The sequence below is a fragment of the Macaca mulatta genome, chromosome 9 (genome assembly GCF_049350105.2).
Source record: "Macaca mulatta isolate MMU2019108-1 chromosome 9, T2T-MMU8v2.0, whole genome shotgun sequence".
NCBI lineage: Eukaryota > Metazoa > Chordata > Mammalia > Primates > Cercopithecidae > Macaca > Macaca mulatta.
The window spans coordinates 28,078,193-28,094,147 of NC_133414.1; the positions used below are offsets into that span (position 1 = coordinate 28,078,193).

Sequence of the window (15,955 nt, forward strand, 5' to 3'; positions counted from 1 at the left end):
TAGGGTGTGCAGGTAGAATGGCCCTTCATCTCTCAGTCCTCGGATGTGGGCTGCCTCCCGAAGGGGCACAGCCTATGGTGACAGGACGCTTTGTAGCTGAGGCAATCCTTGAAGAGGCTAAGGAATGAAGGCCAACAGGTACCAACTATACCTGGTACAGCAGCTGGGGCAGAGTCGTGCACTGACGGGGGGTCTGGGGGCATGTCTCAGAATCCACCACAACTCTGTTTTCTGGACATGTCAAGTCTAAGTCATCTGTTGCGTGGACTCAGTCTCAAAAAAAAAAGTTTTTAAAATAATGAAATGTCTTAACAATTACATCATATAATCTATTGATGGAAATTCCAGTAGACTGTAATGTACTAATACATTTCCCTAGTGTTGAACATTTGTATTATATTTCCCCTTCTCAGTAGATATTTAAGGAATGCCTAAGATTTGTCAGTACTGAATTAAATGACACTGTAAGAATGAGTGTCAGATATTGCTTCTTAGTGGCTGCTCACCTCTGCCCACAGCTTTCTCTGCCCTGCTGCTGGCCCTGCCTTGTCCAGCACATTGTCCATGCCCAGGGCTGGCTGCCACTTTAGCTGGGCCTTTCAAAGAGCTCACAGTGTATTTGTAGCAAGCAGTGAAATCTCTGGCATTGACCTTTAACCGTCATCAGGATCACTTTCACTTTACCGGGAGGCAGAACAGCAAAAACGCTCCCTCTGAGCCAGACTTGAAATAACATCTCCTGTGGTCCAGAGCGGAGTTCCTCAGCCTCGGGACTGTTCAGATTGTGGGCCACATTGTTCTTTGTTGGGGGTCAGTGGGGCTGCCGTGTGCATTACAGAATGTTCAGCAGCATCGCTGGCTCTGCTAGATGCCCCGGAGTTGGTAACTATCAGAAATGCCTCCAGACACTGCCAAATGTCCCACAGTGCCAGACAGCACAGAATCACCCCTGGTTGAGAATCACTGGCCTAGAGAATGTGTTTATATTTTTAATTTCCCTCTTAATTCATAATACACTTCATTGCTCTCAGAAATAAACATGGGAAGGAAATTTTTTTTTAACTGCTTTAAGTACTATCACCCAGTGTCCCCATAATTGGAAGTTTTTCGTTTTCTTTTTCTTTTCTTTTCTTTCTTTCTTTTTTTTTTTTTGAGATGGCATCTCGCTCTGTCGCCCAGGCTGGAGTGCAGTTGCACAATCCCAGCTCATTGCAACTTCCACCTCCCGGGTTCAGGCAATTCTCTTGCCTCAGCCTTCCAAGTAGCTGGGATTACAGATGCACGCTACCACACCCAGCCAATTTTGTGTGTTTTAGTAGAGATAGGCTTTTGCCATGTTGGCCAGGCTGATCTCAAACACCTGGCCTCAGGTGATCCACCGGCCTTGGCCTCCCAAAGTGCTGGGATTACAGGTGTGAGCCACCCTGCCCGGCCAATTGGAAGTTTTTTCAGTCTGCCTTATGGAAATTGTATAAATTGTTAGTTGCAGGAAACATGGGAGAATATAACAAAAGCCATTGCTAGTTTAAATAGTAAGTTCACTGCTGCCCTCTCCAGGGGATGTCTGAACTGCAGCCTCATTCTCCCTGTGAGTGATTGGAGCAGGGCTTAGGAAAGTCACAGTGCAGAGACAATGTCCGGCAAAGGGGCGAGTCATGGTTTTGGCGTGGGTTTGGGTGGTACAGTACCTTAGCAGTTCTGCTCTCCAGTACTTGCTTTCTGTGGACTCTTCTGGATCAGGCACTTAAAGGACTAAATATGTAGGTATTATCTCCATGCCACTTAAGAAGAAGGGACAAGGCTTCTGGAGAGCTGGGCCATTTGTGATTTTGCTTTTGCTGAGAAAGGCTTAGGAAAGTAGGAGGAAACGGCAGCTAAAGATTCAGGAGCAGCACCATCTATGTTCAGGGCCAGCAGAGGCCCCTCCAGCCTCAGTGGCCCCAGATTAATGAACCTGACAGGCTTGCTTGTTGGTGATGTCATAATTGAGGGAGACCATTTTAAACCTTTGACAATCAAAGTTTAATGGCTCCTAGGAGGCTTATCAGATACTGTGTCTTTTTTTTTGCTTCTGAGGTATGTATTAAATTGGGGATTTTTTGCCAGGCGCAGTGGCTCACACCTGTAATCCCAGCACTTTGGGAGGCTGAGGCAGGCGGGTCACGAGGTCAGGAGATCAAGACCATCCTGGCTAACATGGTGAAACCCTGTCTCTACTAAAAATACAAAAAAATTAGCTGGGCATGGTGGCGGGTACCTGTAGTCCCAGCTACTCCGGAGGCTGAGGCAGGAGAATCGCTTGAACCCGGGAGGTGGAGGTTGCAGTGAGCCGAGGTCGCGCGATTGCACTCCAGCCTGACAACAGAGCGAGACTCCGTCTCAAAAAAACAAAAACAAAAACAAAACAAAACAAATGAGGGATTTTTAAAACAAAACTTTGGAGGGGATTTTAATAAACGATAGGTATATCTTAAGAAACAGCAAGAGGGAGAAACTACTACTTACTGATTTTTATATTTTCTTTTATTAAGCTTTTCAGTTGTCCATTAAATGTTCCCTGCTAGATTACAGGGAGTTGTTAACTTAAGATTCAGGGGAGTTGTGGGTTATGTGTAAACCACTTGACGTTGTACGCAGTATTTTGTGTATATTTGGATTTTTCTGGGGAAGAGTTTCTATGGCTTATAGTTTATTCTCAAAGGGAAGTAGGGCCCTGAAAAGCTCAGGACCCCGTGTTTGTTTTCTTTCTGAATCTTGCTAACCATGGTGTTTGGGTAGAGAAAGTAGGAATCCACACAATAGGTAATTCAGACTTGACATGTCCAGAAAACAGAGTTGATACCAATTTTGCAAATAGTCAATGGCATTGATTTACATTAGTCCAGTTTTCAAAGCTGAACTAGATGTTTAGAGGGTCAAATTATAAGACACAGTTTTCACATTAGATAACAGGTTGAGAGTCCAGGTTTGATAACAATCCTGTATTCAGAGGAAGTAACTTTTATAGCACTATAAAAACTAAGGAAATTACCACAGCTTATCCCTGGAAAGACTGTAACAAAACAGTCGTTTAGCACTGACTGGCTCCAGTGATTCCAAAGGTCAGGCCACTAACAGCTCTAGAACCATTCCTGGTTTCTGTGTGTGTTCTGCGTCACTGAGCCAGCCACTGCTGCTGCTGTTAGGCAAGAAGGTTGCTACCAAAGGACATGGTTTTGTCTTTCACCTAGGAGACGGCACTTTGGATATGTCCGTAATCACTATTAAAACGGATCTTTGAAGTACAGTCTACGGTAAGGGACACTCACTAAGGTGGAGATTTTGATGAGCAGATGGTCATCATTTCATGCATGAGTGCAAGGTTAAGCACAAGAACCTCAGTGAGAGCAAGAGGGCTGCAGGGCTTGTGACCGTGGTGTGTGCACCTTCTTCAGCACCCTCCATGCCAGGATGAGGCTGATTCTGTCTGCGAAGGAATCAACTCCTATACTTTTCTTGTTGTTGTTTTTTTGAGTCTTGCTCTGTTGCCCAGGCTAGAGTGCAGTGGTGCAATCTCGGCTCTCTGCACCCTCCACCTCCCAGGTTCAAGCAATTCTTCTGCCTCAGCCTCCCGAGTAGCTGGGATTACAGGCATGCACCATCACTCCCAGCTAATGTTAGTATTTTTAGTAGAGACGGGGTTTCATCGTGTTGGCCAGACTGGTCTTGAACTCCTGACCTCAAGTGATCCGCCTGTCTCCCCTTCCCAAAGTGCTGGGATTACAGGCGTGAGCCACCGCGCCTGGGCACTCCTACACTTTCCTTGCCCATGCCCAATTTGAAAGAACTGAATGCTGGTTAGTCCATAGTACCCTGGACTCTGTAGAGAAAGCTCTGCGCAGAGCAACCTGGGTAAGTTGCAGATCCAGATATCGTCATGGGGTCTCCCTCCACGTATCCCGAGATTCAAAAGCTCTTGTAAGTGCTGCTTCAGTGGCAAGCAAATAAGCAAGAGCGTGGACCCCGCACCATTTATGATGCAACTTTGCAGACATCCATTATATCCACAGCTAAATCCGAAAATATTCAGGAGTTGCTGCTTTTAGATACCAATTATTTTCTCTTGACATTAAAATGCTAACAAATCTATGACTGTTATGATCAAGTTAAAACAATTCCCACTGAAGAGAGACAGATTTTACTCTGAGCCTTACATGTTTCTTTAAGTTTAGAAGGTGAATGGGCCAGGCGCGGTGGCTCAAGCCTGTAATCCCAGCACTTTGGGAGGCCGAGACGGGTGGATCACGAGGTCAGGAGATCGAGACCATCCTGGCTAACACGGTGAAACCCCGTCTCTATTAAGAAATACAAAAAAACTAGCCGGGCGGGGTGGCGGGCGCCTGTAGTCCCAGCTACTCGGGAGGCTGAGGCCGGAGAATGGCGTGAACCCGGGAGGCGGAGCTTGCAGTGAGCTGAGATCCGGCCACTGCACTCCAGCCTGGGCAACAGAGCAAGACTCCGTCTCAAAAAAAAAAAAAAAAAAAAAAAAAAGAAGGTGAATGAGCAGTGGCTGGGGAGGATGGCCTTGAAGGTGGAGCTCACAGGCTTCCTCCCTGCAGGGCCATTCCTTAAATTGGAGGCGCCCTTGATATGGATCCCTCCCTACACACTAGAGGTTTACTTGCAATTTAAGACTTCACATTTTACATTAATATGAACAGGGAAAATATATTTTGTAAAACTGCATGTAAATCTCGTAAAGCATTCACAGGTAGGGTCATTATATTATTCTATCTATTTTTAGGTATGTTTGAAACTCTTCATTATTAAAAAAAATTTTTTTTTGGCCGGGTGCAGTGGCTCACGTAATCCCAGCACTCTGGGAGGCCAAGGCAGGTGGATCATGTGAGGTCATGAGTTTGAGACCTGCCTTGCCAACATGGCAAAACCCCATCTCTACTAAAAATACAAAAATTAGCTGGGCATGGTGGCACACGCCTGTAATCTCAGCTACCTGGGAGTCTGAGGCAGAAGAATGACTAAAATTAAGGAGGCGGAGGTTGCAGTGACTCAAGATCGCGCTCCTGCGCTCTACCTAGCCTGGGGGAAAGAGCGAGACGCCATCTCAAAAAAATAATAATAATTTTTTAAATCTAATGAAGCGGGGAAGAAAAGTCCTGAGAGGCATGCTGAACCGTAGCATACTCTTGCAGGTGTGAAGTACAGAGGACGTAGCCAACTCTCAAGACCAAGGGCCTCATTTTCCATGCTACCTTCCCTGTCACCTCTCCCAGATCCTGGGAAAATGTGACCACTATTTCACAGTAGGAAGTAGAAACGGTGCCCAGTTTTTTGAAGGCTTGATTCAGTTTGGCATTTTGGAGATGTCATCTTAAGGACAGTGTGAGGTTTTTCTGTAATCTGTGCATTTTGGTCATCTGTCCCACCCTCATGTTGTGAATAAGCAGTGGCAGCATTTTCCAGATTTAAGCTGACACACACTAAAGCCAACATGTATAAAAAAATACACCAGGTAAAACTATGGAGCATCTGAAATACGATGTGTAGTCTATGTAGAGACTGTGTTACGTACCAGATAACATTCCAGTTTCATCCCGATTTCATCAGTCAACAATTTAGCCATGCAAAATGACATTTTTATTCTATTTTCTAAATTATTTATTATTATTTCTTTTGGAGACAGAGTCTCACTCTACCCCCAAGGCTGGTGCAGTCTCAGCTCACTGCAACCTCCACCTCCCAGGTTCAAGCGATTCTCCTGCCTTAGCCTCCCAAGTAGTTGGGATTACAGGCACCCACTACCATGCCCGGCTAATTTTTGTATTTTGAGTAGAGACGTGGTTTTGTCGTGTTGGCCAGGCTGGTCTCGAACTCCTGACCTCAGGTAATCCTCCCGCCTCAGCTTCCCAAAGAGCTGGGATTACAGGCATGAGCCACCGCGCCAGGCACAGAATGACGTTTTTAGATGGATATATAGTAGTCTATGAAATTTCAAAATATTTTAAGAAATCTTTGTTGTAATAATAGCTTCAGATTACCAAAACAACTCTAGTATCTTGGTGAGTGCTGCCAATTTCATTGCAGCTTCTCAGCAGGAGCCCCGTCTGCTGATGCAATTTATGATAATGGAAGTGGTGCCCAACTTCTGAATGTGTGAGAAAGGCTAGACCTTACCTGTTGTTTTAAGGTAAGGTCTACTACTAACTAGGAGGAGGTGTCTAATTTATTAGACTGAAATTCACTTGTAAAAATATTCTTAAAAATAGCCTTTATATTAATAAAAAAAAAAACTGTAAATGTCTATATCTTTTCCTGTGCATTCAGCTCAGAGAAGATAGGGCCTAGTACATTTACCTGAAAAATATTTAAGTATTCTAATGTAAAAACTGAATCTCACTGAGGGATTCAGGTGGCTTAAAAGTCACCTGAACCTCTATTTTCTCATTTACTGAAGTGGTTTATTGGGGTTTTTGGTTTTTTCTTTTTTTTTTTTTTTTTTTTTGAGACGGAGTCTCTGTCACCGAGGCTGGAGTGCAGTGCAGTGGCGTAATCTCGGCTCACTTCAACCTCCGCCTCCCAGCTCAAGTGATTCTGCTGCATCAGCCTCTCAAGTAGCTGGGATTACAGATGCGCACCACTAATGCCCAGCTAATCTTTGTATTTTAAGTAGAGACGGAATTTCGCCATGTTGTCTAGGCTGGTCTCGAACTTCTGACCTCAAGTGATCCGCCCGCCTCAGCCTTCCAGTGCTGGGATTACAGACAGGAGCCTGTAACTGTGCCTAGACTACGGAAGTGGTTTTTATATGCTAATTTGTCCCTACCCTCCACTGCTTTTGTTTTAATACTTCCCCCTTGGAAGAATCTGTTGTGATCTAGACATATTAAGAAGTTGTAACTGAAATATTAATAAAGAATGAGGCCAGGCGTGGTGGCTCACACCTGTGATCCCAGCACTTCGGGAAGCCGAGGTGGATGGATCACCTGACTTCAGGAATTCAAGACCAGCCTCGTCAACATGGTGAAACCCTGTCTCTACTAAAAATATAAACATTAGCTGGGTGTGGTGGTGTGCGCCTGTAATGCAAGCTACTCGGGAGGCTAAGGCAGGAGAATGGTTTGAACCCGGGAGGCGGAGGTTGTAGTGAGTCGAGATCATGCCATTGCACTCCAGCCTGGGCAATAAGAGCGAAACTCTATCTCAAAAAAAAAAAAAGTATGAGTAGCACTGTAGACACGATTTCCAGGCTGAGAGCAGTTGGAAGGGTCTAGGGTTTAGTTCCAAGGCTGCTGATAAGACGAGCCAGCATGGCATCATATTGTAAAATTATATGTAAAGCAAGATCGAAAGCTTTTCTCATGCTGATTTAGTGTCGATCGTTAAATTCCAGCACTTTTATGTAGTTTTTTTTTTTTTTTTAATTTATTTATTATTATTATACTTTAAGTTGTAGGGTACATGTGCATAACGTGCAGGTTTGTTACTTTTCATTGCTTTCTGCCGGGTCTGAGGAATTGGAATGAGCATTACCTTGTGCAGATGTTCAGATTCGATTTTTAAATAAAAAGTCATATTTCAGAATCCCTCCACCTTCTTTCCCCTGTAAGATGTAACCTGATGATATTTGAAAATAAGCATTTGGAGTAAGTGCAACATTTGGTTAGTGCGTGTTTAAATCAGGCATATGTGTTAGGTTCCAAATGGTTATTTCCCCATTTGATTTTCTTGAAATTTAGTTTTTAAAAATTCCCATAGATGGCCGGGCGCAGTGGCTCACACCTGTAATCCCAGCACTTTGGGAGGCCGAAGCGGGCAGATCACAAGGTCAGGAGATCAAGACCATCCTGGCTAACACAGTGAAACCCTGCCCCTATTAAAAATACAAAAAATTAGCCAGGCGTGGTAGCGGGCACCTGTAGTCCCAGCTACTCGGGAGGCTGAGGCAGGAGAATGGCGTGAACCCGGGAGGCGGAGCTTGCAGTGAGCCAAGATCATGCCACTGCACTCCAGCCTGGGCGCCTGGGTGACAGAGCAAGACTCTGTCTCAAAAAATAAATAAATACATAAATAAATAATAAAAATAAAAATTCCCGTAGATGATGGTGGTAATAATGATTAAAATAAAATGGGGGACATTCCCTCTGAACTGTAAAATTCCTATCTGCATACTATCTTCTTGAGCCTACTTATTCTATAGTTTGTGTTAAATTTGGGAAATAAAAGTTTAAATTTCTAATGAGAAGGTTAAATGTGAGTTGGAAGAAAGTTTTACAAACATCTGTTGGTTACTGAGATTGTCATACTAAATGTTTAATTTAAGACATTACTACGCGGGCCGCGGTAATCCGTGGCCTGTAATTACGAGGCCTGTAATCCGCACTTTGGGAGGCCAAGGCGGGCGGATCACTTGAGGTCAGGAGTGCGAGACCAGCCCGGCCAACGTGGTGAAACCCCATCTCTACTAAAAATATAAAATTTAGCTGTGTGGGGTGGTGTGTACCTATAGTCCCAGCTACTCGTGGAGGCTGAGGTGGCAGAATCACTTGAACCTGGGAGGCGAAGGTTGTGGTGAGCCAGGATGGCACTACTGCGCTCCAGCCTCAGCAACAGAGCGAGACCCTGTCTCAAAAAAAAAAAAAAAAGACAGTATTAAAAGCTTTGAACATTGAGACAGTTGAGTCTTTAAAATACTTTTTTAAAATGCTTCTCGCCTCTCTTCCCTATCCACCCCAAAATTTAATTGTAAACTTACAAACTTAAACATCTGACCAAGAACACTGTCATACAGATGATTCTTTAGCCCAATAAGATCAGCCAGACTTCTGATCGTTTACTGCATTTTTGGTTAATTGTACAATTTCTACTTCTTTAATGCGGAATTCATAAAATGTAGTTGTGGCAGGGTTTCTCATACGTTTGTAAATGTATAGAAATGGCTCTATCGTGAAGCCAAAGTTTTTATACTGTTTCTCTTAGAGAAATAACATTCTTTATCCTAGATCCGATGTCCAGTTTTCACAAGCTGATTGCTGAGAAGGTTCTAGGCGGCGTCTGTTAAAAAAGCATTGCTTTCTGTTAATTAGACATGTGCAAGCCAGCCAGCGCACCATAGCCTTAATTGCAGAAATGATCCACACTGCTAGTCTGGTTCACGATGACGTTATTGACGATGCAAGTTCTCGAAGAGGAAAACACACAGTTAATAAGATCTGGGGTGAAAAGAAGGTATGGTTTTTTTGTTTTTTTTTTTAAATCTGTCTTACTGAATCACACGCTTTTTGGACCGCATTTGTTTCTCAGATTTGTCTCATTAAAAATACGTTTGCTCAAATGTAATATGGTCTTCTGAATTTCAAAGAAGTATTCATGTCTTGTCTATAATACAGATATTTGATAAATAAATAATAAAAAATACCATGGAAAAATAAACTTAGTATTTCTAATAGAATTCCTTTGGTTATGAGGAAAGGGATTTTCATGGGTATCCAAAAAGTGTATTTCATGAGGAATCAAACATTTTACTTTTGGGCTTAGATTACCCAGATTCAGTTTAATTTTTTAAACATTTGTTTGAGTGCTGCATATAAATGTCAAAGCAAACAAAACTAAAAAAAAAAAAAAGGAAAAAGAAACCTCAGAGATACTGTTCTACCATGAAAATTCTATCTTTTGAAATAGAAGTTCTGTAATTGGATTTAGTTCGTATATGTATATATTAAAGCATATTTCTGTATTATTAGCATTGGGAATATGAGAAACAGGGACTTTGGTTTAAGGATGCCATAGATTCTGGGTTAAAGGATGAGAATAAAGTTGAACAGATGAGAATGAAAATGCACAGGCATCCATCACCATCACCACACACGTGCCTCCACTGAAGAGCAAACAAAAAGTTTGTGCAGGCCAGGCACAGTGGCTCACGCCTGTAATCCCAGCACTTTGGGAGGCTGAGGCGGGCGGATCACCTGAGGTCAGGAGTTTGAGACCAGCCTGGCCAACAGGGCGAAACCCTGTCACTACTAAAAAAACAAAAAAAATTAGCCAGCGTGCGCCTGTAATCCCAGCTACTCAGGAGGTTTAGGCAGGAGAATCACTTGAACCTGGGAGAAGGAGGTTGCAGTGAGCCGAGATTGCACCACTGCACTCCAGCCTGGGCAACAGAGTGAGACTCCATTTCAAAAAAAAAAAAAGGTGTGTGCAACTAGAACTACCCCACCTTCACCTCCTTTTCTTTCACAGATTTATAGTATTCCTGGTTAATTCCTATTGTCCGTATTAAAAGAAGATATACACACACACACATACACACATATATATGTTTATTATTATCTTCACATGCTGATGTTATTTGAACATAAATGACTTTGTTTTGAAATGGAGTCCTGCAATTTCATTTATATGCCTTTTATTTCAAATTTTAGATGGAAAGGCTTTACGTCCTGTTGACTAAATTCTGTACATCAGAAGGTTGGCCGAAAAAGCAGATGGCGTTTTGATTTGGAGAGGACGTGGGTAACTCTGTGACCCGTCCCTGCAATCAGCTGTGTCTGTTTTCAGGCAGGGCCAGTCCTAAAGCCTTATTTGGAGCCTTGGGTGGGGGAAGAGGATCAAGAGAACAAATGATGGTCTCCGCCTTGGCTAGCCCCTGTGTGTCTGCCTCGGCCATTAGGGGCCTCTTTCTGAGGGCAGGCCAGGGACACATGTGCTGCTCTCACCTGCCTCTCTCAGTTCTGACAGCCATCTGCTTAGCACAGGGCTACTTGCCAGTTCCTACCTGTTTCTGCCTCTGACCCACAAATGCTACGTTACCGGTACAAAAACCCACACACACTGTGCCCTCTCGGTGAGCCCTTGTTAGGCCTGGCCTGGGCTTCCTATCTCTTCTTTCCTTTAACTCCCACCCCTGGCTGTCCACAGTCCTGTGGCTTCCATGTCATATGCTGGACCTTTTGGTCTCTAGGATCCCCCCAGCCAGGAGAAGAAAGAAGTAAAAGCCAATGGATCCTGAGCCCTGAGCTGCTAATGATGTAGGGGCTGGGTGGGAGAATATAAGTGGGTACCTATATATCATAATTTGTAAAATGACTTTATAAGCATATACTTACATCAGGATCTCTTACATAATATGTATATTACATAAAGTGGTGATTAATTGGTAAACACACTGAACATCACTATTTTAGATACCAGAGAACTAAGATGATAAGTACCTAAAATAGGTGTGTTGAAAATTCTGTGAACTCTAGCCTTTATGACTAATTACTACAGAATATAACACTTAACGGCCGGGCGTGGTGGCTCATGCCTGGAATCCTAGCACTTTGGGAATCCTAGCACTTTGGGAGGCTGAGGCAGTTGGATTGCTTGAGGCCAGGAGTTTGAGACCAGCCTGGCCAACATGGTGAAACCTCATCTCTAGTCGAAATACAAAAATTACCTGGGCGTGGTGGTATACGCCTATAGTCTCAGCTACTCATGAGGCTGAGGTGGAAGGATCGCTTGAACCCAGGAGGCAGAGTCCGCAGTGAGCTGAGATCGTGCCACTGTACTTCAGCCTGGGCAGCAGAGCAAGACTCTTTCTCAAAAAAAAAAAAAAATTGAATATAACATATATATCTTTAAATATGCAAATTAATATACATAGCATGTATTTCATTATAGCATATAATTCAACCATTTATGCAGTGATTTATAACTAGTTGCTAGTACAGTGTAGACATCCATCACAGTCTCAAGAAGACTGGAAAGATGTTGGTTGCTTAGTGTTCAATGGAAAAAAATGTTTTTGTGTGTCTGGGAGTGAGGGGCAGTGTCACATAGTACAAAAAGCATTTCACTTGGAACCAAAATTCTTTGGTTTAATTTTCATTGAAAATAACATGTTTCATGCCATGCTCTAGGGTGTGCTCAGTGCTAGCTGAGATGATTCCTAATCCGAGCTCCCGCTCCACCCCACCCTCCCCGTTGACCTGGGAGTATAGAGACTAGAGCATCACTGACTGGTATGCAAGATGTGATGGTCGCAGCATGTACGGGTGTTGTACTCACACAAAAGGGAGGCATCTGACCAGACTTAGGGATCGGGGGTGACTTCTTAGAAGTGGCAACTGAACTAATTATGCAAATAAGTCCACTCAGTGAAGAAGGGGGCAGAACTTTTTGAGCAGAAGGAACAGTAAGTGGAAAGGCATAAGGGAAGAGTGAACATCCAGTGTAATGAAACTGAAGGCAGCTGCATTTTGGTGGGGCTGGTGGGTGAAACTGCTCTCCCTCTCCAGGCATTGATTTCTTCAACTGTCAACTGGGGAGATGGACATGGTCATCTCTGAGAGCCAGTCCAGTTCGAGCACTGTCCCAAATCTGTAACCGATTGTTACGAACTGGGAAGAGTGACATGGTCATCTCTGAGAGCCAATCCAGTTCAAACACTGTCCAAATCTGTAGCTGATTGTTACGGACTCCTGTTGAGGAAGAGGAAGGTAAAAACACCTGCATCCAAGATGAGCCCCCACTTCCACGGAGCTCCCTTCCAGTCAGGTTCATCGTTGGCTCTACTGCTCTGATAAATTTTTCTGAACGTTTTGTTTTCCCCCTGTCTTTTTCTAGGCTGTTCTTGCTGGAGATTTAATTCTTTCTGCAGCATCTATAGCTCTGGCACGAATTGGAAATACAACTGTTATATCTATTTTAACCCAAGTTATTGAAGATTTGGTGCGTGGTACGTTGATTGTGATTTTTCTTCTTTGTTATTCAGTCCTGGTGTGTAGCTAGGCAATGAAACCACCTCTCAAATGACTCTTTTCCTTCTTTATAGGTGAATTTCTTCAGCTTGGGTCAAAGGAAAATGAGAATGAAAGATTTGCACACTACCTTGAGAAGACCTTCAAGAAGACTGCCAGCCTGATAGCCAACAGTTGTAAAGCAGTATGTACGTTCTGTCTTTCTTCAAGTTAAAGCCTCATAGCTCTTTTTTGGGAGCTAATTCTCCTAGAAAATAATTCAGTGAAGAATCTTAAAATAGTATCCAAAAATCCCAAGAGGTTAAGGAGGAAAAGAATGACATCCCCAAACAGTAGAGGATTTCTGCTGTGTTTTCATTTTTGCTATCTTCTTTTGGTATGCAGGTGTTAACTTTTCATCTTTTCTTCCCAAGAACTGAATCAAAATAAGCTTTCCTGCACCTTCCCCAATCTAATTGCCAAACTGTGTATCATTTTGAACAATTTACCGTAATTTCTTTAATGATTGATGTCACACACACTCTTTCTGATACTTTACCTTTTAAAAATGAAGTGCTCTGTTCTTTAATATAATATTTACCCAGGAAAAGATATCTATTAGATTGTACTAGCATTCTATATACTTTTTTTTTTTTTTTTTTGGAGACAGAGTCTTGCTGTGTGGCCCAGGCTACAAAGCAGTGGTGTGATCTTGGCTCACTGCAACCTCCACCTCCCAGGTTCAGGCAATTGTCCTGCCTCAGCTTCCCTAGTAGCTGGGATCACAGGTGTGCACCATCACGCCTGGCTAATTTTTGTATTTTTCCTAGGGTTGGGATTTTGCCATGTTGGCCAGGCTGGTCTCAAACTCCTGGCCTCGAGTGATCCACCTACCTTGGCCCCGCAGAGTGCTGGGATTATAGGCATGAGCCATCGCGCCTGGCCAATCCTTCTAATATTTTGCATGAAATATAAACAAGTCCTATTTCTTCAGAGTACAAAGTGAGTATAAGCCATAACTGTTTCTCCCCTTGCTTTCTCCCTGGCCTTCCCTCCACTGTGCATACGCTTGTATACATTTTTTTTTTTAATGAGTAATTTCTTTAATCTGTAGACAAATATGTGGTATTCATTGTTAGTCCAAGAATGAGAAACAGTCTCTCCAAAGAATTGTTTCTCTGCCCATCTCTAAGCCTGACAGATACACAGAGATAAAACCTGGACAAATGACCTTCCCATGTGATTACAGCCACAAAATAAGGAAGACTTGTAAGGGTCACCTGTCAGTTGCTGCCATGATAGACTCCTAAGATAATTAACAGGTAAAGAGAGCTTTTGCTCAGACCTCTCAGGTGAAAAAGTCTCTTGCTGTTAGTGTCTCTGTTTTGAAAAGTGTCAAGAAATGTATAATTGCAAGCCAGAAACAAATGAGGACAATCTTTTCTTCCTAAAAAGACTTAATGGAAACTTTAAGGAATGTGAATTATGTAGAACATGCCAGCCACAGTCTCGACCACTTTTGTCTTTTTATTAAAAGGGCTATTATGTTTTTATTTCCAAGAAATTATGTGGGTCTTTTTTAAGTGAGATGGAAGAAAGTATAGACACAAGATACTAAATAAGAGAATAGCCTATTTTAAATGGGTGTTCTAACACTTTTATAGTAATCCTTTATATATTATCGTGCCCTTGATGGCCCAAATCTCCCTGAAGGTCAGGATCCATCCTCTTAACACATTAGGATGCCTTAATATTACTTATTAATATTTATCCTTAAGAGGATGTGTTAAGTGAGGCCCATTGATAATTTCACAAGTTTGAGACTGCAAACTTAGAAGCATTAGCGTGGCCAGGCGAGGTGGCTCACACCTGTAATCCCAGCATTTAGGGAGACTGAGGTGGAAGGTTTGCTTGAGACCAGAAGTTCAAGACCAACCTAGGCAACATAGCAAGATCCCCTCTCTACTTAAAAATAATATTTAAAAAATAAAGTCTTACAAGCATTAGTAGTAGTGAGACTGTTGGAATTGGAAACACCAAGACTTACTGTGTGCACCACGCAGACATCCCACAGGCACAGGGGGCGGCACCAAATTGGAGCTAGCACAGAAATTCACTCAGTGATGGAATCTTACAAATGGTCCAAAGAAATGGACCTGAGTCGTGATAGAGAGATTTCCTCATGCTCACTGTTCTCTGCTTAAGAAGCCAAAGATAATGCACAGGAATTCTTTTATGAAGATATGCAATTCATTCTTCAAAGATTAGCAACTGAACAGTGAACATGTTAACGTGGCTGGACCCTTATTAAAAATGAAATGTTTCCTGCTGCCCACTAGGCGGCATGCTGGCATCGTCCCAGCACTACCTCCTTTTCATGTGATTTATTCCTAAACTCCAGAGCTCTTAGAATAATAAAGCAAAATCATAGTGTGAGCTATTTGAATAAAAGTTTCTATATTTAAGTGCCTATGGGTGGAAATATTCCAGAGGTGTTATGGATTCAAAATGGCTATTTTTATGTACTCTTGGTATTTAAAATGCAAAGCCATGCGAGATCCACAGAAATGCATGCAAAGCAAATTAGACACACCAAAAAGAGGGGAGGAGGAGAACTGAAAGAGCAGAATTATTACAGAAGAAGAACTAACAGGATTGCAAAATGTATTGAGAATTGGAGGGAAACTTACCAACTGCATTCTACTAAGGATGCCATTTCTTCGTCTCCCCTCCTTTTTTTTAGTGAAAATAATATTAACATCTAAGAGAGGGCTGTCTATGGGGATTGTTTTGTGATTGACTGATATTAAAATAGAATCCGTTTTAGGCCAGGCATGGTGGCTCACACCTGTAATCCCAACACTTAAGGAGGCCAGGGCGAGTGGATCACTTTAGTCCAGGATTTCGAGACCAGCCCGGCCAACATGGCAAAACCCCATCTCTACTAAAAATACAAAAATTAGCTGGGCGTGGTGGTGCACACCTGTGATCCCAGCTACTTGGGAAGCTGAGGCAGGAAAACCGCTTGAACCCGGGAGGTGGAGGTTGCAGTGAGCCAAAATCACTCCACTGCATTCCAGCCTGGGCAACAGAGCGAGACTCTCTCTCAAAAAAATAAAAATAAAAAAAAAAGCAGAATTCTTGTTATTATCAAAAGATGACTTATTTATTTACATACATACTCATGCAAAATACATTTTGTAGCTTAGTGATGAAGACTGTGGCTTGTTCGCCAG

At 42.8% G+C, this 15,955-nt stretch overlaps 1 protein-coding gene across 6 annotated transcripts in view; it reads left to right on the forward strand.

The window, feature by feature from the left end:
- The window catches only part of PDSS1 (decaprenyl diphosphate synthase subunit 1), a 50,719-nt gene that overhangs the window by 15,276 nt on the left and 19,488 nt on the right, over nt 1-15,955 (forward strand). For 3 of the 6 annotated variants that reach the window (XM_077946032.1, XM_001102166.5, XM_077946033.1), the window contains exons 6-8: nt 9,084-9,225; nt 12,607-12,718; nt 12,815-12,924. In XM_077946032.1, coding sequence (XP_077802158.1) covers nt 9,084-9,225; nt 12,607-12,718; nt 12,815-12,924 — 364 coding nt within the window. Of the gene's footprint in view, nt 1-8,999; nt 9,226-12,606; nt 12,719-12,814; nt 12,929-13,549; nt 13,722-15,955 lie in introns of all 6 variants that reach the window. The other 3 variants (XR_013397972.1, XR_003719197.2, XM_028826087.2) reach the window with 3 other exon arrangements.